This window comes from Epinephelus lanceolatus, chromosome 2 (assembly GCF_041903045.1).
Source record: "Epinephelus lanceolatus isolate andai-2023 chromosome 2, ASM4190304v1, whole genome shotgun sequence".
NCBI classification, from domain to species: domain Eukaryota; kingdom Metazoa; phylum Chordata; class Actinopteri; order Perciformes; family Serranidae; genus Epinephelus; species Epinephelus lanceolatus.
The window spans coordinates 869,744-897,500 of NC_135735.1; the positions used below are offsets into that span (position 1 = coordinate 869,744).

Here is a 27,757-nt window from a genome sequence, read left to right on the forward strand (position 1 = left end):
TGTCATCTGGAGCTAAATGACCCACAGTCCTAAAGACAAAGGTAAGGTAAGGCCTGTTGAGTCACAGCTCTTCACATGAGAAATTAACTTTAATTAGTAGATGTCCACACCTGATTTTAATCTGACGCAGAGGTGGAATAGCTACAGATCATTCAGTGAAAGTAGTAATAAGTTTGTGTGGTCATCCGTTAACGCCTACAGCGCGTGCTAGGAGCACCACTTGTTGTGTGTAATATGACACGCCGCTGCAGTGCTGGTGTGTTTTCAGCTTCGCTATCAGCCAGCAACAATCACAGCCTCCTCAGAAAACTACAGCCAATCACAGTCAAGCAGGGTCAACCACACATACTTCTTTCCTATTGGCTGAGGCCGCGATTTTAGCAAAGTTCATCAAAGTTTAACTCAATGATGTGAATACGGTTTGCCACCGCAAGTGACTGTTATAATCTCTTGACTTGAAGCTTCAGACTGTGACCCAGCAGCTCAGTGTGAGGAGGAGGAGGAGGAGGAACAGTTTGAGGAGGAGGAGGAACAGTGTGAGGAGGAGGAGGAAGAACAGTGTGAGGAAGAGGAACAGTGTGAGGAGGAGGAGGAACAGTGTGAGGAGGAGGAGGAAGAACAGTGTGAGGAGGAGGAGGAGGAACAGTGTGAGGAGAAGGAGGAACAGTGTGAGGAGGAGGAACAGTGTGAGGAGGAGGAACAGGGTGAGGAGGAGGAGGAGGAGTGTGAGGAGAAGGAGGAGAACAGTGTGAGGAGGAGGAACAGTGTGAGGAGGAGGAGGAACAGTGTGAGGAAGAGGAACAGTGTGAGGAGGAGGAGGAACAGTGTGAGGAGGAGGAACAGTGTGAGAAAGAGGAACAGTGTGAGGAGGAGGAGGAACAGTGTGAGGAGGAGGAGGAGGAACAGTGTGAGGAGGAGGAGGAGGAACAGTGTGAGGAGGAGGAACAGTGTGAGGAGAAGGAGGAACAGTGTGAGGAGGAGGAACAGTGTGAGGAGGAGGAGAACAGTGTGAGGAGGAGGAGGAGGAACAGTGTGAGGAGAAGGAGGAACAGTGTGAGGAGGAGGAACAGTGTGAGGAGGAGGAACAGGGTGAGGAGGAGGAACAGTGTGAGGAGGAGGAGGAGAACAGTGTGAGGAGGAGGAGGAACAGTGTGAGGAAGAGGAACAGTGTGAGGAAGAGGAACAGTGTGAGGAGGAGGAGGAACAGTGTGAGGAGGAGGAACAGTGTGAGGAAGAGGAACAGTGTGAGGAGGAGGAGGAACAGTGTGAGGAGGAGGAACAGTGTGAGGAGGAGGAGGAGGAACAGTGTGAGGAGGAGGAGGAGGAACAGTGTGAGAAGGAGGAACAGTGTGAGGAGGAGGAGGAACAGTGTGAGGAGGAGGAAGAGGAACAGTGTGAGGAAGAGGAACAGTGTGAGGAAGAGGAACAGTGTGAGGAGGAGGAGGAACAGTGTGAGGAGGAGGAACAGTGTGAGGAAGAGGAACAGTGTGAGGAGGAGGAGGAACAGTGTGAGGAGGAGGAACAGTGTGAGGAAGAGGAACAGTGTGAGGAGGAGGAGGAGGAGGAACAGTGTGAGGAGGAGGAGGAGGAACAGTGTGAGGAGGAGGAACAGTGTGAGGAGAAGGAGGAACAGTGTGAGGAGGAGGAACAGTGTGAGGAGGAGGAGGAGAACAGTGTGAGGAGGAGGAACAGTGTGAGGAGGAGGAGGAACAGTGTGAGGAGGAGGAAGAGGAACAGTGTGAGGAGGAGGAGGAACAGTGTGAGGAGGAGGAGGAGGAACAGTGTGAGGAGGAGGAACAGTGTGAGGAGAAGGAGGAACAGTGTGAGGAGGAGGAACAGTGTGAGGAGGAGGAGAACAGTGTGAGGAGGAGGAACAGTGTGAGGAGGAGGAGGAACAGTGTGAGGAGGAGGAAGAGGAACAGTGTGAGGAGGAGGAGGAACAGTGTGAGGAGGAGGAAGAGGAACAGTGTGAGGAGGAGGAGGAACAGTGTGAGGAAGAGGAACAGTGTGAGGAGGAGGAGGAACAGTGTGAGGAGGAGGAAGAGGAACAGTGTGAGGAGGAGGAGGAAGAGGAACAGTGTGAGGAGGAGGAGGAACGGGGTGAGGAGGAGGAAGAGGAACAGTGTGAGGAGGAGGAGGAACAGTGTGAGGAGGAGGAAGAGGAACAGGGTGAGGAGTAGGAAGAGGAACAGTGTGAGGAGGAGGAGGAGGAGGAGGAACAGTGTGAGGAGGAGGAAGAGGAACAGTGTGAGGAGGAGGAGGAACAGTGTGAGGAGGAGGAGAACAGTGTGAGGAGGAGGAACAGTGTGAGGAGGAGGAGGAACAGTGTGAGGAGGAGGAAGAGGAACAGTGTGAGGAGGAGGAGGAACAGTGTGAGGAGGAGGAAGAGGAACAGTGTGAGGAGGAGGAACAGTGTGAGGAGGAGGAACAGTGTGAGGAAGAGGAACAGTGTAAGGAGGAGGAGGAGGAACAGTGTGAGGAGGAGGAACAGTGTGAGGAGAAGGAGGAACAGTGTGAGGAGGAGGAACAGTGTGAGGAGGAGGAGAACAGTGTGAGGAGGAGGAAGAGGAGAAGTGTGAGGAGGAGGAAGAGGAACAGTGTGAGGAGGAGGAGGAACAGTGTGAGGAGGAGGAACAGTGTGAGGAGGAGGAGGAACAGTGTGAGGAGGAGGAAGAGGAACAGTGTGAGGAGGAGAAGGAACAGTGTGAGGAGGAGAAGGAACAGTGTGAGGAAGAGGAACAGTGTGAGGAGGAAGAGGAACAGTGTGAGGAGGAGGAGGAACAGTGTGAGGAGGAGAAGGAACAGTGTGAGGAGGAGAAGGAACAGTGTGAGGAGGAGGAACAGTGTGAGGAGGAAGAGGAACAGTGTGAGGAGGAGAAGGAACAGTGTGAGGAAGAGGAACAGTGTGAGGAGGAGGAGGAACAGTGTGAGGAGGAGAAGGAACAGTGTGAGGAGGAGGAGGAACAGTGTGAGGAGGAGGAGGAACAGTGTGAGGAGGAGAAGGAACAGTGTGAGCTTCAGGATGTCTGAATAATAAATGTTCTGTATGCTTCAGACTGTGACTCAGCAGCTCAGTAACAGTAAAGCTCTCCTGCAGACTGCTGACTGTTGGTATGTGCTGCTTTCATGGACGCTCGCAAGCTTATGGGACTGTTGGGACTGACGGAGGGTGAGGCTGGGATTCAGAGGATAAACTCTGAGCAACAAAAACAGCTGAGGGCTTAGAGCAGACACAGATCTGAGAGCAGTTGTTATAAAACAGCTGTGTCATGCTCCCATGTCTGCAGGACAGGTGGAGTTTCCATTACGGCCAGACGTCCTCCACCTCAGAGCAGAGAGCTGCTCTCTGGAGGGAAACACTGAGAGCAGCTCGTCAGCACTGTTCTCAATAAATCCTTCATGTTCTGCTGATATCACAGCGTCATGCTGGAATTAATGTGGTCATAAATATCACAGTAACCGATATTCTCACAGTCATCATCAAACTTTCCACATGTACAACTATCACAGCTGGAATACAGTGAACAGACCTCACACCAAGTCGGCCTGGAAGTTATTAGAGCTGACATCAAGTATTATAGTTAAAACACCAGGAACAGCAGCAGGCTGCTGCAGGCTGACTGGGATTAGCTCTGAGTGCAGCTCAGCGTCTGTCTTTACAATTTAAAGCACATCCTCATGTTTTCATACATGAAGTGACTTCTTTTAAATGTGTCAGTGGTTCATTTGTAAAAGCATGAATGAGAGATCATGACACAGACAGAACACCGCCACCTGCTGGAACATACAGGAACACATCTGGACTGTATCTGACTCATCATCTCTTTACACAACACGTACACAAGCTCGACATGATTCACATTACAATAAACAACTCTGTGATCTGACAGAAAAACTTCACTTCAACTTTGTGTTTCTCTTCACCGTGAATGGAGAATCCAAAAACGGAGGACAATATTGATGAACTAAAGTAAACAGGGACGAACTTAAACAACAGCGAAACTACATCAACACATCTGTTTACAGCTGTCACACAGCTGGTGCAGAATAATCAGAGTCTCATTTATCCAGGACTTTATAAACACATTAACGTCTCACTAAAATGAATAATAAATAAGTTTAAATAACTCCTACCCTTCCAGCAGCGCCCGAAGCATGGCTGGGCTTCATGTGTGACCTCCTGACCTGAGTGTTTTCAGCTTGAGAGGCTAAAAACAGAAAAGGTTTGTCATTTTTGCCTGATAGTTAGTCAACTGGCAAAGTAGTTGTCAAAAAAATCTGAGAGAAACTCATCAATTAATCATTTTACCTCTTTATTTATTCATTTCTACACTGTAGCCAAAGCAGACAGGAGCCACGTGCTCAACTTGTCTTTAAACCTTTAGGTGAAGTCTGTTTAATTCAAAGCAGGGGCGTTTCTCAGCCACACACACAACCAACAGATCCCAGATTTTAACAGTGAAACATTACAGTGTGACTCTACAGTATGTGAACAGCTCAGGACATGCTGCTACACCACTGACAGAGTTACGCAACACACACACACACACACACACACACACACACACACACACACACACATACACGTACACACACACACACACACACACACACACACACATACACGTACACACACACACACACACACACACACACACACACATGGCCGCAGGGAAAACTGAGGAACCACATCAAGAAAATCACAGACAGTTTCACAGGAGGAGCTGAAAGTCACACCTTCAGGACATTTACATCCTTCTTCCCTCCCTTACATCCTCCTTACATCCTTCTTCCCTCCTTTACATCCTTCCTCCCTCCTTTACCTCCTTCTTCCCTCTCTTACATCCTTCTTCCCTCCCTTACATCCTCCTTACATCCTTCTTCCCTCCTTTACATCCTTCCTCCCTCCTTTACCTCCTTCTTCCCTCTCTTACATCCTTCTTCCCTCCGTTACATCCTTTTTCCCTCCTTTACCTCCTTCTTCCCTCTCTTACATCCTTCTTCCCTCCGTTACATCCTCCTTACATCCTTCTTCCCTCCTTTACATCCTTCCTCCCTCCTTTACCTCCTTCATCCCTCTCTTACATCCTTCTTCCCTCCGTTACATCCTTTTTCCCTCCTTTACATCCTCCTTACATCCTTCCTCCCTCCTTTACATCCTTCTTCCCTCCCTTACATCCTCCTTACATCCTTCTTCCCTCCTTTACATCCTCCTTACATCCTTCCTCCCTCCTTTACATCCTTCTTCCCTCCTTTACATCCTTCCTCCCTCCTTTACATCCTTCTTCCCTCCTTTACATCCTTCCTCCCTCCTTTACCTCCTTCTTCCCTCTCTTACATCCTTCTTCCCTCCGTTACATCCTTTTTCCCTCCTTTACATCCTCCTTACATCCTTCCTCCCTCCTTTACATCCTTCCTCCCTCCCTTACATCCTTCTTCCCTCCCTTACATCCTCCTTACATCCTTCTTCCCTCCTTTACATCCTCCTTACATCCTTCCTCCCTCCTTTACATCCTTCTTCCCTCCTTTACATCCTTCCTCCCTCCTTTACATCCTTCTTCCCTCCTTTACATCCTTCCTCCCTCCTTTACCTCCTTCTTCCCTCTCTTACATCCTTCTTCCCTCTGTTACATCCTTTTTCCCTCCTTTACATCCTCCTTACATCCTTCCTCCCTCCTTTACATCCTTCCTCCCTCCCTTACATCCTTCTTCCCTCCCTTACATCCTCCTTACATCCTTCTTCCCTCCTTTACATCCTCCTTACATCCTTTACCTCCTTCTTCCCTCTCTTACATCCTTCTTCCCTCCCTTACATCCTCCTTACATCCTTCTTCCCTCCTTTACATCCTTCCTCCCTCCTTTACCTCCTTCTTCCCTCTCTTACATCCTTCTTCCCTCCGTTACATCCTTTTTCCCTCCTTTACCTCCTTCTTCCCTCTCTTACATCCTTCTTCCCTCCGTTACATCCTCCTTACATCCTTCTTCCCTCCTTTACATCCTTCCTCCCTCCTTTACCTCCTTCATCCCTCTCTTACATCCTTCTTCCCTCCGTTACATCCTTTTTCCCTCCTTTACATCCTCCTTACATCCTTCCTCCCTCCTTTACATCCTTCTTCCCTCCCTTACATCCTCCTTACATCCTTCTTCCCTCCTTTACATCCTCCTTACATCCTTCCTCCCTCCTTTACATCCTTCTTCCCTCCTTTACATCCTTCCTCCCTCCTTTACCTCCTTCTTCCCTCTCTTACATCCTTCTTCCCTCCGTTATATCCTTTTTCCCTCCTTTACATCCTCCTTACATCCTTCCTCCCTCCTTTACATCCTTCTTCCCTCCCTTACATCCTCCTTACATCCTTCTTCCCTCCTTTACATCCTCCTTACATCCTTCCTCCCTCCTTTACATCCTTCTTCCCTCCTTTACATCCTTCCTCCCTCCTTTACATCCTTCTTCCCTCCTTTACATCCTTCCTCCCTCCTTTACCTCCTTCTTCCCTCTCTTACATCCTTCTTCCCTCCGTTATATCCTGTTTCCCTCCTTTACATCCTCCTTACATCCTTCCTCCCTCCTTTACATCCTTCTTCCCTCCCTTACATCCTTCTTCCCTCCCTTACATCCTCCTTACATCCTTCTTCCCTCCTTTACATCCTCCTTACATCCTTCCTCCCTCCTTTACATCCTTCTTCCCTCCTTTACATCCTTCCTCCCTCCTTTACATCCTTCTTCCCTCCTTTACATCCTTCCTCCCTCCTTTACATCCTTCTTCCCTCCTTTACATCCTTCCTCCCTCCTTTACCTCCTTCTTCCCTCTCTTACATCCTTCTTCCCTCTGTTACATCCTTTTTCCCTCCTTTACATCCTCCTTACATCCTTCCTCCCTCCTTTACATCCTTCCTCCCTCCTTTACATCCTTTTTCCCTCCTTTACATCCTTTTTCCCTCCTTTACATCCTCCTTACATCCTTCCTCCCTCCTTTACATCCTTCCTCCCTCCCTTACATCCTTCTTCCCTCCCTTACATCCTCCTTACATCCTTCCTCCCTCCTTTACCTCCTTCTTCCCTCTCTTACATCCTTCCTCCCTCCTTTACCTCCTTCTTCCCTCTCTTACATCCTTCCTCCCTCCTTTACATCCTTTTTCCCTCCTTTACATCCTCCTTACATCCTTCCTCCCTCCTTTACATCCTTCCTCCCTCCCTTACATCCTTCTTCCCTCCCTTACATCCTCCTTACATCCTTCCTCCCTCCTTTACATCCTTCTTCCCTCCTTTACATCCTTCCTCCCTCCTTTACCTCCTTCTTCTCTCTCTTACATCCTTCTTCCCTCCGTTACATCCTTTTTCCCTCTCTTACATCCTCCTTACATCCTTCTTCCCTCCGTTACATCCTTTTTCCCTCCTTTACATCCTCCTTACATCCTTCCTCCCTCCCTTACATCCTTCTTCCCTCCTTTACATCCTTTTTCCCTCTCTTACATCCTTCTTCCCTCCGTTACATCCTTTTTCCCTCTCTTACATCCTCCTTACATCCTTCTTCCCTCCGTTACATCCTTTTTCCCTCCTTTACATCCTCCTTACATCCTTCCTCCCTCCCTTACATCCTTCTTCCCTCCTTTACATCCTTTTTCCCTCTCTTACATCCTTCTTCCCTCCGTTACATCCTTTTTCCCTCTCTTACATCCTCCTTACATCCTTCTTCCCTCCGTTACATCCTTTTTCCCTCCTTTACATCCTCCTTACATCCTTCCTCCCTCCCTTACATCCTTCTTCCCTCCACAGTCTTCTTGTTATGTAACTGATATATTATTTGCTGTGATGTTACATTCATATTTTTCACCTCCCTCTCAGCTGACTGTTTCACAGCAGTAAGCCATCATTAACATTAGCTAACTGACTCACCTACGGCTCAGCTACTTGTTATTATTTCAGTCAGAACAGATTGTCTTCTGACCCAGTCAAACTCAAAGCTAACGTTAACTCAAGCTAACTGAATCACGGACTCCTCTGATGACAGAACTAATGTTCAAAGTCAGTTAGCTAGTTACCGTTAGCTAAACCGCCAAAACCGTTAGCTACTGGCTAAAGTAAAGACAGGTTACTGACGGGACTCAGCGGCAGACGACATGTTAAACACTTACATGTAATCATCCACTGAACTACCTGGCTGACGTTAACGTCACCTACCTGACGAGGAAACAGTAATAACACGTGATAACCGCTGTCAGCTGACGGTAGCGTTAAATGACGATGCTAACTCGCTAACCAGGCTAATGTACATTGCCACAGCAGTGGCACATAAACAGACAGGTTGACTCAAACTGTCTCACAACTAACGTTAACTGCTCACTTAAATAATGGAAAGAAGAGTTAGCTTAGCATTAATGACAGGCATTGACTCACCCAACAACTGTCAGCGGTTTATTAGCCGACGGTGCTAACATACTAGCTAAGCTAACAGGTGCAGAAGGAGGTAAACTAAAGGTAATACACCTGTACAGGTGTTGTGTTCACACTCACCTCTGCCCTGCAGATATGTACACACTCTCCAAAGTGTCTCAGTCCGGCAGGAACACAGAGTCCAAACTGAGATCAGTATTTAATCCTGTTTTCTTCAGCTCTGACTCATCCAGCCGGTAACGTTAATTTTCTGAATTCATCTGTGTTGATATAACTCTCCTTCATATTTTATTCATAACAACCAACAGCACGTTCATCTTTTTCAAACGGCATACGTTTAAAGTACTTCACGTCACTTCCGGCCGCCATCTTTGGTCCTTTTCTTTTTAATTGATGATATTTTACAGCATGTTGTACAGAGAAATACTGTATATGATTAATATGATAACACTAAACATGATCATTTAAACACCACATATCAAACAACAGAATTAAACACAGACAAAAAAACTAATACAATGTTAAACTGTATGAATTGTGAACCTGGACATAATACACCATATTTGTTTTTTATACTTTTCCCGATTGTTTGATGACTGCAGGATTTAAGTCTGTAAAATAACTCAGCAGTAAAGACATCAGTTCAAACTGAACGTGACTGAACGACTGGTATGTGTCAGCTGATGTTGTTCACTGCTGTTGAGGTGAAGCACAGTAACAATGAGTCATGTGACAAATATGTGTTTATCAGTGTGTTGGTTCTGCTGTTGCTACATGCTGTGTTTTCTTCAGGCCGGCTGGTATGTGATGGTTTAAAAAACCAGTGTGACCACACCTGTTCAACATCAGCCGGCTCTGTGCAGGTGAACTGCTGTCGCACCATCACACACTATTTATAGTTTTGTCCTCTTTGACCTTTGTTAACTGATACACGTCTCCCTCAGGACGTGTTGTCCACATCCTGTCACAGTGGTTAAAGTCAGACCCCCACCTGGACACCAGCCTGGTGCAGGTGTAGTCTGCCACCTTAGTTACCATGGTAACATAGCTTGTTTTGAACCATCATGCCACCATGGTTAAACCATGAGTTCTAATCCTGCTTATTCTTCCTTAACACTGTCTGAAGATTATTACCACCACCCAGGACCTTATGATACCCTGCTTTGGGTTGTCTGTCTGTCTGTCAGCAGGCATGATTTTTATACAACATAGTGGAGGGTTGAAGCACAGGCCCCCATGCCTAATGAAGACCCCCGTTACATTTTTGAGTGGATCTCAATCAATTTATTTTTCATTTTCATTAACATTCTCTCTGTTGGCACTGTACGTTTCTGCAAACTGTAAACACCTTGCATTTGTATGTTACATACATATCACATCAGTGTCTCGTAAGTGACGTAGTATCTGAGCTGACTGTCATCAGGAGGTGGAGTGGATGGTGGCTGGTGTGACACCTTGGGGAGACACCTGTTGAGCTGCAGACACAGTTCAACACCAACTAACTGCAAAATGGTTTGTTTTTTATGAAGTCGTCGCTGTATTTCCAGAAGCTTTTAAGCCATCAAACGTGGATGTTTGTTAGTGACCTGTTACTGTCTTTCTAGCGGGGATAGTGCCACAAAAAGCTGTTGTTTTTTTTACTGAGACATTTCCAGCAGGGATTGTGCCTCCAAAACAAAGTATTTTAAGCCCAAACATGATCTTTTCTAAACATAACCACATAAAATGTTTGCAAAATGGTTATGGTCAGAAAAAGATCATGTTTGGGCTTAAAATACTTATTTTGGAGGCAAAACACCCAGTCCTGAGGGCTAAAAAGCTGCTAAAAAAACAGCCATGGGTCGATAAAAAATACCCACGTGTAGGGGCTTAAAAGCTGCCAGACAAACAGCGACGAATCAATAAAATCCCACAGTTTCTGTAGTTTGTTGGTGTTGAACAGTGTCTGCAGCTTGGCAGGCTGATACACCATCACTTTAGAAACACTGATTTGATATGACGTGTAGAAATGTGACATATTTGTGGTTTGCAGAAATGTACAATGCCAACATTCTCAGAGACTGGGTTGACCCCACAGTTTGTTGAGCTGGTTCACACTAAAGCAGGAAGCAGTAAAAACACAGTCAGCCGAGTTCATTCAGAAAAACACACCTCACGTTTATTGACTTGTAGTTCTCTGGGCAGAAGCCGACGCTGACAGATATTTGGCACAAAGACAGATTAGTTTCATTCGATTTTCCACACGACGACCTGAATCACAGACGAGACAAAGACAGCAGCACATTCCTGTGTCTGTGTGTTCAAATACAGAGTGATTAAAGAGCCACACTGACGCCGACAGCTGGATGAAACACATTCAGGTCTCTGTGGTGGAACCAGACGGTTAACCCCTCCTCACGACTGGTCTGGTGTCATTTCAAGTATCTCATGAGCAGAACAGCCTCTGTGCAAGCAGCGGCATGTTTCTGTCTGTTGTTTCAGTCACTGCTGCACAAAGAGGCCACGACAAAGACACAACACACAAACAGCCTGCTGCACCAGCTCAACATTCACTCCACCCACAAATCAATACTCAAGTTCATCAGGAGGTTAAAGCCACAGCAGCTAACAGGGCTAACAGAGCTAACGGGGCTAACAGGGCTAACAGAGCTAACGGGGCTAACAGGGCTAACAGAGCTAACGGGGCTAACAGGGCTAACAGGGCTAACAAAGCTAACGGGGCTAACAGGGCTAACAGAGCTAACAGAGCCGTTTGAGGCCGCAGTGACTTGTGGAGGGACGGGGAGGATGGACTCTTATTGCTGCAGAAACAGAGCTCTGAAAACAAAACACTGATCATTATATTATACAGCATTCTGAATTTCTTTACACAGGGAAGGACTTCTTCATAGGTACATGCTACTCTGTGACGCGTTCACATCATGTGGAATTTTTTAGAATCAGCGTATTCCATCCAAGTCACAATTAAGACTGGGAAGTTGGATTTTTCCTGACAGATCTGACTTCAAAATAAGGGTATGTACATTCAGTCATCTCTCCGCAAAGTGTTTCGACAGTGAGGTAGAGTTACTTTGAAATACGTGGAGCCAATATTTGTGTCTCTTATGTTTTGATACCAATATGAGTCAGATAATGAGACAGTGAGACTGTCAGAGAGCTAAATTCTGCAGTACTGAGTCTGACAGCTGGAAGCAATCACAAACATCTTCTGTCCCACATGACCTGAACGCAACATGAGCAGTATTTTTCCTTTAAAGCTGGGGTAGGCAGTTTAGTTTTGGCATCATTTGGCAAAAATCCCATAATTACCTTTGATCGTATTGTAACTCACTGAGAGAAAACTTGACTCCTGCTCCTCCTCTTGTTTTCAGGAGACTCGGTCCAATCACAGGTAATTTCAGAGAGACAGCATTTCTATTGGCTGTACTACACAAGCAGATGGGCGTCAGGCTTTGAAGCCAATTTTCATGGTGGCCAAACAGTAGAATTACAGCTCCCTAGTCCGTCACGTGACACCCTGCAGCGCAGAAAAACTTTTTCCCAACGACTTACGTGGCAAAAGAGACGTGGATACATTTTTTTTAGCATCACAGCACCGCACTAGTTTAACCTTCTGCTAACTAGAGCTGAAGACTCATGTTTATGTAGCTAACGTTAGCTAGAGCCTCCAATCCCAGTGTGTCCTCCGCCTCACTCTCCACCACCACAGACCACCTCGCTGGGAGGAGAGCAGGTAGCAGCTCCAGAGACTGACCTCCAGTCAAATCAAACCCCAGCTTTGAGGGACCAGACAGCCCCGCCTCCCCACCAGATCAGCAAACTTTCTGTTGCTGCTGTTACACAGGTTAGACCTGACACTGCTGCTGGACACCAGCTTACTGTGACACCTGGCACTGGAGGGTTTGAGCTGGCTGAATTTGAGCCGAAGCAGTCCCAGTGATGCGGAGGGAACGTGGGCGGAGCTAGCAGCTAATTCTTGTCTCATCTGTGGTCTGATAAACAGAGAGAGAGAGGGGTGCAGCGGCGCTGAAAGAATGAGATAAGATTAAACAAATCAGGTGGGAAACGCTGGGTGACTGTACGAAGCGCGGACAGAGAGGGAGGAGCTGCAGGAGGATTATTTAATTCTGATGATTTTTTCCGCCTTTATCAGATTTCTGCCTCCCCAGCTTTAACAGCATCAGCACAGGAATGTGTGATGTCATGATGTGAGCGTTGGACTGAGACACTGCGTCTGTCTATGATTGGTTGAATCGTGTGTGTGCAGTGACCTGCAGCAGCAGCGTGTGAAAGCAGCTCTGACATTAAGGTGAACACATTCTTTGGCAAAACAAGGCGACAGAGTGAAAGTAAAGAGATGTGCACAGCCTGCTGGTGGAGTAATACACCTACACACACACACACACACACACACACACAGACACAGGACGATGGACACGCAGCAGAGTAAGGCAGTTATAGACAGATACACACTGTATAAATGTTCTTATGCTCCTTTTTACACACTTTGGTCGTTTAAAATAAACTCCTCTGTAGATCTAAGATATCTGCAGCTTTATAAAATACATTTCAGATTTAAATGAGAAGCTCTGATGGGATAAATACAGGTGAGAGGGTTCATCAGCTCAGAGTGAAGCAGGTGAGGCTCACTGTCAGCCTGACCTCCATTAAAGGATCATCATCACAACACATCGTACCGTGTGTCAGTAACATGTTTGAAATGAACAGTCATCGTCAGTCAGTTTCCCCCTCCAGCACATGATTGATTACATTGTATTGATTGTAGATATGATCAGTGCTACACTGTTTATCTTCTCCTATGACGACGTACAGACGAGCAGCAGTGTGAGGCTGATTCTGTCAGCGGGACGTGTCGGGCCGATGGACTCAACGACCGATAATATTTCCTCAAGTCTCTCTGACAATTAAAGTTACAGACAAAATGTCATCAGATGTATAAAATAAGGGTTAAAAAGACGTCACCTGTCTGTTGTGTGTGCATTAATCTTCCCTCGAGAGCTGGTGATGTAGAGCAGCAGTGATTGGACGAGAAGGTGACCTCTGACCCCTGCAGTCACATGTTAAAGATGTACTCTGCACCAGTTTCCTAAAAACACACTGATACAGCAGTAATCATCACTGATGACCTGCTCTCAGTGACAGGTGGGTGCTGGTTCCTTAATGACCTGTACCTACAGGAGCCAATCACAGCGCAGATTTTGATGCCTCATTTCTCATTTTAATGTCAGATTGTTTACATAGCAAATCTGCGCAGTAAAACAACATGTGTGTGTGTGTGTGTGTGTGTGTGTGTGTGTGTGACAGCGATGCTGCAGCGAGCCGAGCAGACAGAGTAAAGTTAAAGTGTGTGAACCGTTCACGTTGTTTGTCAATGAATAAATAATAAATGCTACAAGTTCCTGTTTGTCATCACCTGCTACGGTGACGGACGTTAGCCCTGAAGCTAGCCTCCCACTAGAAACTGACCAGGCTCATATAAGGTGGACTGTTAAGGTGGACCATGGTGATTTTTTATCATAGAGACGGTCTCAGCTGCTCCTAAAGAGTGAACACAGAAATGTCTGTCTGCAGAGTCTCTGCAGAGTTATTGGAGATCATTATTGATCCTGACACAAAATGTATGTTGCCATTATTAGCAGAGGTGGCTGCACGTCATACGTGTGCAAGTCTCAAGTCTCAAGTCTCAAGTCTTAAGTCCAGTTCAGACCAAAGATTGGTGACGAGATGAAACTGTTTTAGAACGTCACAGAGAAAAGTGTCAGCAGTGTGAACTGGCCCATCTGAGCTGGACTCAAACCAGCTGATGGTGTCACCTGACACTCAGCTGGTCAAATGGCCGGCGGCTGATTTTAAAGGGCCAGTGTGTAAAATGGGTTGAAAACAGTGACATCAGTGGTCAAATTCTAGATTGCAGGGCTCACTCGCTCACCCCTCCCATCAGGTAAATGACGGCGGCCTCGTAGGGACAAAAAGCCTTGCGCACGAGTTTTTCAGGAGTAGGTCTATCTAGCGACGAGGTGAATGTTTATTTAGAAATCTAAACCATGTTACGATATTGTAATGAATCCCTCACGAGCAGGAGACCAGAGGAGCGTTCGGGAAAAAGGCCCGTTTATTTGAGCACTCCAGAAACTCTGGTAACACTCCAGAGGGTAAAAGACTCCGTCCCAAACTCTGACTCTTCTAGCGTAACAGACACACTTCATACACACATACTCGTTTACCATTCCGAGTGGGGACCCCCCTCCCCTCTCTGCTCCACCAACCTCCAGCCCGCACACTGACTGACAGCGTAGCCTGTAAACAGCGCTCAGCTGTTTATTTAGCCTAGCAATATCTCCGGACTATAGTAGCTGCAATGGACGACTTTGAACGCGATTTTGAAGAGTTTCTCGTAGCGGACACAGATCCAGAGCCATACCTGTTTGAGCCGGAGCACACAGATGAGGAACTCCATGTGTTTGATGCTGAGCGGGTGAGAAGAGAGGCTGAATGCACAGAATGGGATTCGGTGCTACTGCTGCCATCGTTGGGGAGATATATCATCATAAGGAAAAGCGCCGCAGAGAGTGCATCACAAGGAGTGAAGTTGCGTCTTCTTTTCCTCGCAGATGACGGTTCGGGTTAATTCTCTCCTGTTGCGTGGTAAGTGTGGTCCATTCGCAAACTTTATAACTAAAAAAACTTTTCACTACTCTCTATCGACGAACTACTAACACTCTGCTGTTTCCTCCTCCTTCTTCCTTCCTTCCGCTGTCTTCGTTGGTTCATTTATACACGCGAAACGCGTTCTCTGGCTGGCTGGATTGTCCGCTCGGGCTGCCGTACATACATGGCGGCGCAAGATGGCGACCTCTCTAAAGCAAGGCCCTTGATATATATATATATATATATATATATATATATATATATATATATATATAAAAGCATAATAATAAGGTTACGAAAACCAAACAAATTTTATTTTATAGCAATTATACACTTATATAAACATATTAATGGGTAGAATATTATATTATATATTATATTATATTATATAGCGTGTTGGCTTGCTGCAGCAGTCGATGTTGTGGTGGTCGTATCAGTGACGTTAGCATACAGCTGGTCTCTTACTATCGTCGTCGACATCTCAATCCTCAAATCCTAAGTTTATTATATTTGGCCCCGCCCCCTTTGATAGCTGCCTTGTGTGTTGACCTCTGCTGGTCGGCTGCGTCCTAACAGGTCGTCAGGTTTGTACACACATTAGAAATCACCTGATGATTAAAGACAAAATGTAACTTCTTAAGATCTAGAAAAATGCAAATATTTAATTAAAATTCCAGACTTGTCTTCTTCAGGCTCATCAGTCAGGTGAAGACATATCACATCTCCTTCTTTAAAAGTCCCTGACGTATCTATATGACATATAGACTCAGACCCTTAAACATCATTTAGACTTGTGTCATGTGACACTCAGTTATTTACACGTCTGCCAGTGATTGTTTGATGTATTTACTTTTTTAATTATTTATTTTTATTTCTTAGTTTTGTTGATTTTGTTTCAGTCAGTTTGTGTCAGCTCTGTCTTCTATCTGACCACACAGCTGTGGAACCTCTTCAGTCCTTAAATCACATTTTTGTAGTTTTTATATGATGAAGGCTGATCTCTCTTTTTTTCTGCTCAAAAGAAAACAATAAAAATTACTGATCATAACAAAGTCAGTACTTGTCAGGTCATTTGTGACAAGTCATGAATACCAAGTCAAAGTCAAGTCGAGTCTTTGATCCTGTTAGTCAAGTCTCAAGTCATCAAATTTGCAGCTCAAAGTCTGACTTGAGTCAAGTCATGTGACTCAAGTCCCCCACCTCTGGTTAATGGCACTGTTACTGTTATCTGATGTTTAATTATTGTAGTCAGGTTTAAATATGTGCATTTGTTTTGTTCTTATATATATTTATACAATGAAGTAACTTTAAACTGATGAGCTTTTATATATTGTTCAATTTCAAGTTCAACTTTTTGTTGTCACTGTTGTTTGTGCTTTTTTTTTTTTTTTTTTTTTTAAATGTACTGTACCGTCGACAGACACAGCCGGAGCCATTTTGTTTTCAGGTTGTCTGTGCATCCATCCCATCCTTGTGAACACAATATCTCAGGACCTCAAGGGAATTTCTTCAAATATGGCACAAACGTCTACTTTGATTCAAGAATAAACTCATTAGATTTTGGCAGTCAAAGGTCAGAGTTCACTGTGACCTTACATCCATCTCAATCTCAAGAGGGCCTCGAGGGACTCAAATAAACTCAAACGTAAACATGTTTTTGTCCATAACTGAAGAATTCATTCACTAATTCTGACCAAACTTGACATAAATGTCTAACAGGATGAAATGATGAAGGTCAAAAGGTCAAAGGTCAGCTTGACTGTGACATCATCATGTGTTAACGTCATATCTCAGGAACAGAAGGGGAGACATTTGGTCAGATACTGAATTGGTGACTCTAATCTTGAAACTGTGCTGATTGTATAGATCTTCTGTGTGTGAAGCATCCATGTTTTCACTGACATGGATGGAGACTGTCAGAGACACTGGACTGGTGGGCGGAGTCATACAACCACAGGGTGGACTGGTGGGCGGAGTCATACAACCACAGGGTGGACTGGTGGGCGGAGTCATACAACCACAGGGTGGACTGGTGGGAGGAGTCATACAACCACAGAGTGGACTGGTGGGCGGAGTCATACAACCACAGGGTGGACTGGTGGGCGGAGTCATACAACCACAGGGTGGACTGGTGGGCGGAGTCATACAACCAGGAGGTTTAAGTATCACTTAAGGCACCAGTACCGTTTTTAAAGTATGGTTTGGGCCCTATCACTGCTCTCAGTGTGCGGTGGTCTTATGTTGCTGTTGTTTGGGACGTTTGTGGTCACAGCGCTCAGGTGACATCAGGACTTTATAACAAGTTAATGAGCAGGTGTCAGAGCGTACACAGCAGGAAGCAGAGAAAGCTCTGAAAATTACAGAGAGTGCTGGATAAACACAAATGTATCGGGGAGAAACACGAGTGGACAAAGCTCCAGATCAAGAGGCTGACGTTCACTGATGATGGTGTTTACAGACTGACGGACAGACTGACGGACAGACTGACGGACGGGTGGTGCAGAGTAAACCTTTAAGCTGACTCGGACTGCAGGAGGGTCACATGACCCACCATCAGAGTGACACTGTGAAGCTGAGAGGAGACGCAGGGAGCTGCTTTCTGATTGGACGATGTGACGGGCCGCCTGATGTGTGTGTGTGTGTGTGTGTGTATATATGTGTATATGTGCGTGTGTGTGTGTGTGTTGCAGTGATGGCGTCCTGCAGTCCGCTCTGCAGGCGTCAGACGTTTGACTGATGTGGGATCTGTTACAGCTGGGTGGGGCCTCGGCTGTGCGGCTCGCCGCTGCCAGGCGGCGGCGCCGTCACCAGGCTCCTCAGGTAGACGCAGGGGTTCCTCCTCCTCCCTGAGCCGAGGGCGGAGCCTGGCGGCGGCGGGGGTGGGGGCAGGGAGCCGGGGGGCCTCAGAGACGACATGAGCGGCTGCATCTCCTGCAGCGCTCCCTCCTCCTCCTCCTCTTCTTCCTCCTCCTTCTTCTTCTTCTCTGGGAAGCTGAAGGAGCCCTGCGACACCTGAGCTCCGATGGAGGAGGTGCTGCCTGCCATGCTGCCCGCCGCGCTGCCTGGTGGGGTGTAGGAGGCCGGGCGGGGGCCTCCCAGCCTGGAGAGGGCGCTGACACGGGGGTGTATGGGCTCCGTGTGTGCGGGCGGCGAGGAGATGCTCTCCAGGGAGGAGATGCTCTGGTTCCAGGCCTGCTGCAGGTCCACAGGGATGATCTTTGTGGCCTCCACGGAGACGCAGGGGGGAGGAGAACCCACGCCGCCCTTCCACGGCAGGTGGCTGTCTGCACTGGGGGGGGAGGAGGGGCCGGCTGATGGACTCTGAACTGCCTCCAGAGCTGCAGGAACTGACAGAGGACACAGGACAGTTAGAACACACACACACACACACACACACACACAGTGGCTTTCACTCAAGGGCAACTTTCAACCACAACTCCTGGTCTTCATCAGCAGAAGATGTCACATGATCAGCTATGATCACATGACTGATGGTCCACTTAGATGATCTGAGTTGACTAAACTTTGTGCTGAATAAAATGATTGAAGGTCGCCGTCACCAGGAACGACCATGACAAGGTGATGTTGTGTTCACACAAATCATGATGCTTATTTTCACGTCACGTTACCAGGTGAGTTTGAACGCTAGAATATTTTGTGATGACTGACATCATACATGTGTGAAATCACGTGTGCAGTAGTGCCCAAAAGATGCAAACTGTCTGGAGAGAGGAGGAGCTTCCTCAGCGTGCTAACATGCTAAACTAAGAATGTTGTCACATCTTCCCAGATGATCAGACTTCCTCTGAACAAGCTCTTTTTTATTCCTGTTTCTGTCATAGTAGGACGTGATGTCGTACAGCTCGGGGTAGCCGCAGGCCAACACCGTCAGCTTCTCCTCCATTTTTCCGATAAATGAACCAGTACTTCCTCTGCGTCATACATCCCCGGAGGATCTCAATGCTGATTGGCTATCATGGTGCAAATTGGTTGCTGACGTTCAGATTTTTCTGTGAATGCAAAGTTGCACTTTTCGTGTCATCCGTGCCGATCACGCCTCCCGGCAGGAATTCACGTCTAATTGCGTCCTCACATTGACTTCACCTGTAATTCACACGTGCAGATTGTTTTCTGTGTGCCTGGTGTGAACACGCCGTGAGCGTCACACTGATGAACGGTAACGTTTTGTAAACAATGGCGCCAGCACGTGGTGTGTGCTCCAGCTGTGTCGGCAGGATTCTGATTGGCTGTCAGTGTCACTATGGTTCATCAGATCGCTCTGACAGTGATCCCAGTGATCCAGTTGCTGTTGTAGTCAGGGTATGATAATAACTACAGTTTGAAAATGCTGAAGATCTGATTGGACTAAAATATTAGCTTCACTGAGCCCCTGTGTACCTGAGTGTTCCTGTCTGAGTCTGAGCCACAGTTCTGGATGGCGAGGGGCCTTTCTCATGGTTCTTCCTCTTTCATTAATCCATCACTGATGTTATGTGTCAGATAAAACTCTTCAGGCTCAGACGTGTCCTCACTGATCGTCCGTGGACAGTTACAGACGCACAGACGCATCTCTATTTATAGCCCAGTGAGGGTCTGCATCAGCCCCCAGCAGGCAGCAGGAGGACACTCACCGTCCTCCTGCTGCCAACATCAGGAGAAACTGGATCTAAGTAGATGCTGCTGGTTCTGGACCAAAGTGTTTGAGTGCAGACGACACACAGCAGTGGAGAAGCAGAGCTCAGACACTAGATTTGTTCACGACAACAGACAACACAGCTTTATTCTGAAAATACAAATATTAACGACGTAGAAGTGAGAATCAATTCTCCTTTTGTTACTGATCCTACTGACACTTGGATCCATCTTCAACATGAACGCGTAGTATTTAAAGTATCTATACTTTGGTATTGATCCACTGAGCTGTAATCCACACACACACACACACACACACACACACACACACACAGATGTGTTGCTGCAACACTGAGAAAGAAAGGTTTTATTTAGAGGCCGTTGATTCCAACAGGAGGAGGTTACTGGTGACTGGAGCAGAGCTGTGAGGAGCAGCCACTGGCCTGTCAATTTAATCAATGTATGTGTGTGTGTGTGTGTGTGTGTGTGTGTGTGTGTGTGTGTTCTCACCTGATGTGGGTCGTTGTTTTGGCGTCTCTACCTTGCGAGCGATGAAGGTGATGCCGACGTCTTCGTCCTTCTCAGGGTCTGAATGTTCACCTTTCTCCTCCTCTGACTCCACAGGGACCACCACTGGGTCTGAACACACACACATCAGTACACACACACGTTACCTCACGTGACATCATGTGACATCACTACACGCGCTGATAACGTTAGCAGCTGATCCAGAGGAGACGTGATCTGCGTCTACATGTGAGGAATCTCCGTCAGGATGATGAGGAAGTGTCTGAGCCGACATCATAAACACCATCATGTGACTTTATTAAATCATATTTTATATTTTCAGGTACTTTTGTTTCTGTAGAGTGAAACATTAGAGTTCAAAGGTCTGTCTTTATCTCAATATATGTTTCCATTTAAATCAATCAATCAATCAATCACTTTACTTATAGAGCACTTTTCATACATAAAATGTATCACAAAGTGCTGTACATTACAGAACACAAGCAGGAAAGGATCAGGGGGTACAAAATAAAATACAAAACCCCACCCACCCACCCTCCCAGCCCACATTTAACACAGACCCCCCCCCCCCCCCCGCACGCACACACACACACACACACACATACACACACAAAAACACACTCTCTCACACACACAGGGACACCAAGTCAGGACTCAGCAGGAAGCCACAGACGACCGAGGAAACGCTATCTTGAACGAAAATGGGGAAACACAGGAGCTAAAGCTAAACTGATAAAACCATGACAAGATATAGGAAAATCATAAAATGCTAAAAAATGATTAAAGTAAAACTGTTTTAAAACCAAACAATAAAAGAAAATAAACAAAAAGTGTTAAAAGAAAATAAACAAAAAGTGTTAAAACATAGGATAGTAACTCTGAGACTAAAGTGGAGTAAAATACATAAGATTAAAAGAGTAAACTAAAAGAGAGGCTAAAAGAATAAAGCAAAAAAAAAAAAAAAAAAAAATCAGCTAAAAGCCAGACTAAAAAGGTAGGTCTTTAGTTTGCTTTTAAAAATATGAACAGTAGGTGCTGCTCTCAGTTCCTCAGGTAGACTGTTCCACAGATGGGGGCCATAGTAATGAAATGATGCCTCACTGTACGTTTTGGTTCTAACTTTGGGAACTATTAAAAGACCACTACCTGAGGACCTGAGGGCTCTACTGGGCTCATATGGTAAAAGCAAATCAGATAAATAAGAAGGACCAAGACCATTAAGAGATTTATATATTATTTATATATATATATATATATATTTATATATATTATCCTGTGTGTCATCAGCATAGCTGTGAAAGTTAATGCTGTGTCTCCTGATGACATCTCCTAATGGTAACATATAGAGATTAAAAAGTGTAGGACCTAAAATTGAGCCCTGGGGAACACCACATTCCATTTCATAGGTTCTTGATGAGCGTTCCCCAGTGCTAACATAAAATTTCCTACCATTCAGATATGTTTCAAACCAGTTAAAAACAGTACCAGAGATGCCAAAGTAGTTTTGGAGTCTATTTAAAAGAATTGTGTGATCCACTGTGTCAAAAGCTGCACTCAGGTCCAACAGGACTAAAACAGAGATTAATCTTTTATCCATGTTGGACCTGAGGTCACTAACAATTTTGACCAGTGCTGTCTCTGTACTGTGATTTTTTCTAAAACCTGACTGAAATACGTCACCAATATTTTTAGAAATCATAAAATCATTTAACTGGTTAAAAACAATCTTTTCTAAAATTTTGCTTAAAAATGGCAGTTTGGAAACAGGTCTGTAATTATCAGGTAGCGCTGTATCCAAATTGTTTCTCTTCAGAAGGGGTCCGACACAGGCTGTCTTAAAGGCAGTGGGAAAGACCCCTGTCTGAAGAGAATAATTAACAATATTAATAACATCATCCTTAAAAACACTAAAAGAGGTCTTAAAAAGGGATGTGGGGATAGGGTCTAAAATACAAGTCACTGGTCTAAGATGGGAGACAACCTCTTCAAGCTCTGCAGCATCAACCAGGACAAACCTCTCAAGTGTCTCCCCATTTAAAAGCACAGGCTCAGAGGAGCTAAAATTATCAGGCTTACGGTTTAAAAAGTTTGACCTGATAAAGTCAATTTTATTTCTGAAGTGGACAGCAAGGTCTTCACATGATAAATCTGAATTAAAAGGTTGCTTAAAAACAGGGTTTGTTAATTGGTCAATGGTTGAGAAAAGGATTTTGGGGTTATTGTAATTGTCAGCTATTAATTTTGAAAAGTGCTCCTGTCTTGCTTGTTTTACTGCTCTGTTGTAAGTGGTAATTTGTTTCCGAAATATCTGATAATGTACTTGTAATTGTTTTTTCCTCCATCTTCTCTCTGCAATTCTGCATTCTCTCTTTAATCTGAGAACCTTGTTTGTTCTCCATGGTGGTTTTATGTTTGGTTTGGTCTTTTTCACCTTTAATGGGGCAACAAAATCTATTGCTGACTTAAGTTTCTGGTTAAAATGATCAACAATGAAATCACAAGAGGAGGGTAAAACAGCCTTTGGAGCATCAGTTAAAATCTCACTAAAATTAGCAGCCACTTCAGAAGTAAGATAGCGCTTCCTGACAGTACGCTCTGGGATGTCCTGCTGGATAAAATCCATTACATTAAAAAACACACAGTGATGGTCGGACAAGCCCACATCCACAACAGAGGACACAGTGGCTGATAACCCAAAGGTTATTAAAAGATCTAATATATGTCCTCTGTTGTGGGTGGAGCTTGATACATGCTGGTTAAAATTCATAAAATTAATAAGATTTAAAAATTCAGAGCTTAAAGAATCAGATGGATTGTCGACATGAATATTAAAATCCCCTACAATAATGATTTTGTTGTACTCGAATGAATGATTGATAACAATTCTGAAAATTCACTGATAAAAGCAGAGCATTTTTTGGGTGGTCTGTAAACAGTTATACAAAATATAGGGGGACTGCTAAAAACAAAGGAATGATACTCAAAAGAAATAAAATCACCAAATAAAACCTCTTTAAAACCATGTGAACTTAAAAGAATTGTTGCAGTCCCCCCACCCCGTCTACCATTTCTAAAAGAATGTAAATAATTAAAACCAGACGGGGATGCTTCATTAAGTGCTGCAGGTCCATCTGAGCCAAGCCATGTCTCAGTTAAAAACATAAAATCAATACTGTTATCTAAAATCAGGTCATTAATTAAAAAAGTCTTATTTAAGAGAGAGTGTACATTTAAAAGTGCCATGTTGAGTTTTCTCTCTGGTGTTTGTGGGGGATGAGCGGGGGGATGGTGTATTTTTATATGTTTGAGGTTGTAATGATTGGGTCCGGAGTATGGTTTTATGGTGTGAGATCTGGTGTTGGTGATTACGGTGATAGGGAGTCCATGGGTGGAGGAGGATGGTGCTGAGGGTGCTGAGGGTGCTGTGGGTGCTGTGGGTGATGTGGGTGGCTGAGGGGCAGAGTCTACAGAAAGGTTGTTTGGTATGGTATTTAAAGTGTTTTCCTGGTGTTGGGATCAACAGTGTGGGACGGGTCCTGGCTCCTCATAATCAGTTACTGGTGAGTATGGGGAACCAATAATGGTGGTGCTAGGACCCGGGGGACATCAATAGTAGATGGACTGATTGGAGGGGGTTGACGGTGGTGATGTTGATTGTTTACTGTGGTGAGATACACGTGGGTGGTGGACGCTGTGGAAAATGTTTCCTGTGAGCATTTTTGCCCCTAGCCAATTTGGATGGACTCCATCGCCCCTGAAGAGTTCTCTCCTGCTCCAGAACCGGTTAAAATTATAAATATAGTTGACACCATGAGCAGTGCAGGCTGACAACAGCCAGGTATGCAGCGCCAGCAGCCGGCTGAAGCGCCCACAGCCGCGGCCACAGGAGGGGATGGGGCCGGATATGTGGACGTGATTTACTGCTCTCTGGAGTGTAGTGATGAGGTGGACAAAATCGATTTTGAGGAGCTCAGACTGCTGTTTATGGATGTCATTTGTACCTGCGTGGATTATTACTGTTGTGATTCCTGGACTGCTTGTGATGAGCTCCGCGGCTTTGGTGGTGATGTCACGGACTGTGGCTCCGGGAAAACAGCACGTTAATGCTGAGCGGGATTGGACGTTCCGGATGATGGAGTCCCCTATCACCAGAGTTGTCGGCTGCAGACACTGTGGCTCACCTGGCGGCGCGGGGCTCCTTCCCCTGGATGAGCTGGGCCGTAGCGGTGCGCGGTGTCCAGCTGCTCCTGAACGGCGGGCAGAGGCTCCGGCTAGACCCGACGGGAGGCGCCTCGGTGGTGCACGGACTGGGCTGGCGGGAGGCTCAAGGCCGTTGGGTGGGTTCTTGTTCAGCTTTCCCAGCGCCTCGAACCTGTTTCCCAGCTGAATGGTCTCTGAGGGAGGAGTAGAGCCAGATGGAGGGGTCCGGGAATTGTTACGGCCAGGCTTCTTACCCCGAATGACAGTCCAGGGCTCCGCGGAGGCTGGTATGGAGCAGTTCCGAACTTTCGGCTTCGCACCGAGCCGAGGCCAGTCCTGGTCATTCTCCTGGATGGACCCCACGATGGGCTGCACCATGTCGGAGAGGTGAGCGGGTCCAGGCCAGGGCAGAGTGGTGTTGTTGTCGGCTAGGCGGGAAGCCTCCGCGGCCAACGAGTCCAGTAGGCGTTCAGAGTCCTGGATCTGGTAAAGGGTTGAGATCCGACCCTCCAGTTCAGTTATTTTCTGGGATAACTGAAGGCATCCAGCACAGTCCGGCGGAGAGGTAAGAGGAGGCATATTTTGTGGGAATTGTTACCGGTTGTCAAGGTAAACAATCAATCTGTCCCTCTGCAAGAGGTCCGCTCCGCGTGTAGGGTCAGATAACTTTATATCGCGGCACAGATAAAGCGTCACATTTAGTGTCAGAACAGGACACACTATAAGACACTTAGAAAATAACAAAGACCAGAGAATGCTCACTTCAAAACTATTAAAAAGAGCTCAGATTCCGGCACGATCTGTCGTCAGCTTAAACGGCGTGTGACGGCGTGTCTGGAGTCAGTCCTGTGTGGTGATTTCCTGTCTGTCAGGTGAGAAGTGAACATGTGGACAGAAACAGGAACAGAGCAGTGAACTGTTTTCACCTCACTGAGTTATTCTGTTTATTTATTCATACATAGATTTCATTTATTAGGTTTTAAGGTTCAAATCTTCTCCATGCTCTGCCTCTCTGTATTTCTTATAGACCAAAACTTCACTGTTGAACCACTGAACATGCTCCATTAATGATAAATCAGATAGGTCTGAATGTGTGTGAGTGAAGGTGTGAGGACAGAGGGAGGCGTCTCCTCTACAGACTCCTCTTCCTCGTCTCAGGAGGTTTGTCTTCATCTCTGTGATTTTAACAAACTGTTTTAATGTGTCATAAAAGTGATGAATATCTTTTTTTTGCCTTTATTGTACAGGACAGAGTGAACGGGGATGAGAGAGAGAGAGAGTGGGGACTGACATGCAGAAATGGTCACAAGCCAGAATCGAACCTGCAACCGCTGCAGCGAGGCAATGCCTCTGTACATGGGGCGCCAGCACTATCCACCACGCTACCGACACCCCGTGATGAATATCTTTAAAGCGTCTCGTCTGTGAGTGAAACTGATGAACAGGATTCTGAGTTTAGTCCTGTGAGTCTGAGTGTGAGCAGAGAGACGAGCTCACAGCTGTCTGATGTCTGTGCGTCTGTACTTACTCTTGTCCTGCCAGCTGACGTTGCGTCTGGGTTTGTCGCTGCCGTCCTCCTTGGCGTCGGATCCTCGGCGCTGTTGGAAGCAGAATAAACACATCAGTGAAGCTGCAGCCATAACAGGAAGCAGCACCTTCAATCAGCGCCGCGTTGTGTCTCTCATCACAGAGCAAAGAAAATGATCCACGTCTAATTAAAGACGCTCTGTAGAGTCAGAGCAGACCTGTGTGTGTGTGTGTGTGTGCGCGTGTGTGTGAGGACACCTTACTGACTGAAATCACTCTGCTTTGACCTCTGACCCCTGTGACCCCCTCACTGAGTCATGTTTACGTCTTCCATCAGATCAGCTCTGGTTCTGTCTCATGAAGCAGCTCATGATTAACTTCTAATAATCTGAGTTTGTTTCTTCAGACTTTTTTTGTTTCGTGTTCTGTCTCAATCAGACTCATCAGTGATGATGTCACAGTTTGACCTGCTTCACATTTAAAACTCGCCACACTGATCAACCTGCCGTCAGCTCTGTGACGACGCTGTGACGCCATCATGAACATGTGGTGAGTGTCTCTGACCTTCTTCAGGCTCCTCTCCTTCTTGTGTCGTTTGTGTCGGGTGGATTTGAACGTCTCCATGCGGCTCTTCATGTTCCTCTGAAACACCTCCCGGTCCTGACGCTCCTTCTCCCCCAGAGGCATGAAGTGACGGCTGTAGTGGGACTGATACTGGAGGGACACCACACATGACACAACACAGAGATCAGCACAGACGATTATTTTTGTGGGCTTTTGCCTTTAATGACAGGACAGAGAGTGAAATGGGGAGACAGAGAGAGAGAGTGGGGACTGGCATGCAGCAAAGGGCCGTGAGCCGGATTCAAACCCGCGCCCGCTGCAGCGAGGCGATGCCTCTGTATATGGGGCGCCGGCACTATCCACTACCCTACTGACGCCCCTCCAACAAACAACTTCAACTCTGAAATCTTCAAAATAACAAAGTTTTGTTTCCTCTAGAGGAGCCTCCTCTCCAGCCAGTGCTCCTCCTGCTGACAGCACCTCCTCCTTTTCTGTTTCTGACCCCCGTAGGCTTCTGAGAGGCCCCTGGAAAATCAAAATGCTCTCAAAGGACCCCTCTAGTCCTTGAAAAAACCTAAGTTCCCTTAAAGCTCTCCAAGGACTCCTACAACCTTTACAAACCTCCTTGAGGTTCCCAGGACTCTCTGTAAGGACCCAGTTCTGTTACACAGTCCCCCATTCCCAAATGGATCCCTTACAGACTCGTTGACTCAAGCCCTAAGCCCTTACAGACCTAGGACCAATTCAGTTCAGGAAGTGGTGTCCCAATTCTCCGTCAGGTTAAGAGCTAACCTGACGGAGAATTGGGACACCACTTCCCCTCACGTGAACGTGCAAAACCAAGGGGAAGGGCCTAGATAAGGGCTAAGGGGAAGAAATGGAATTGGTCCTAGGTCTGTAAGGGATCCATTTGGGATTGGGGGAGTGTGTCTGACTGGTTCTCAAGGACCCCAATAACTTCTTTACAAGCCCACTAGAACCTGTTGAAAGACACCAGGGACATTTTCAAGGACGTCTCAAGCTTCCTGAACCTCTTCAGTATGACCTCTGACCTCAGTGAAGACCTGAACTTCCTCTGTGGTCAACTGAACCTGCTCAAGGACTCAGTGTCCTCAACGACCCAAAGAACGTCTCCAAGGACCTTTAAAATGTCTTTAAATCATTGTCTTTACATTTTAAAATGTCAGTGTGTGTCTGTGTGTGTGTGTGTGTGTGTGTGTGTGTGTTACCCGTCTCCTGGGTTTG

General features: G+C 46.2%; 1 protein-coding gene across 1 annotated transcript in view; it reads right to left on the minus strand.

Annotated features, from left to right (window-relative positions):
- Positions 1-10,524: 10,524 nt before the first annotated feature.
- Positions 10,525-27,757, minus strand: part of slc9a5 (solute carrier family 9 member A5) — a 67,938-nt gene continuing 50,705 nt past the window's right edge. Inside the window, exons 12-16 of the mRNA XM_033619999.2 lie at positions 27,742-27,757; positions 26,513-26,662; positions 25,950-26,019; positions 20,204-20,332; positions 10,525-18,408 (exon numbers count right to left, since the gene is read on the minus strand). The exon at positions 27,742-27,757 is cut by the window's right edge and continues 111 nt beyond it. Coding sequence (XP_033475890.1) covers positions 17,810-18,408; positions 20,204-20,332; positions 25,950-26,019; positions 26,513-26,662; positions 27,742-27,757 — 964 coding nt within the window. The 3' untranslated portion in view covers positions 10,525-17,809. The remainder of the gene's footprint in view (positions 18,409-20,203; positions 20,333-25,949; positions 26,020-26,512; positions 26,663-27,741) is intronic.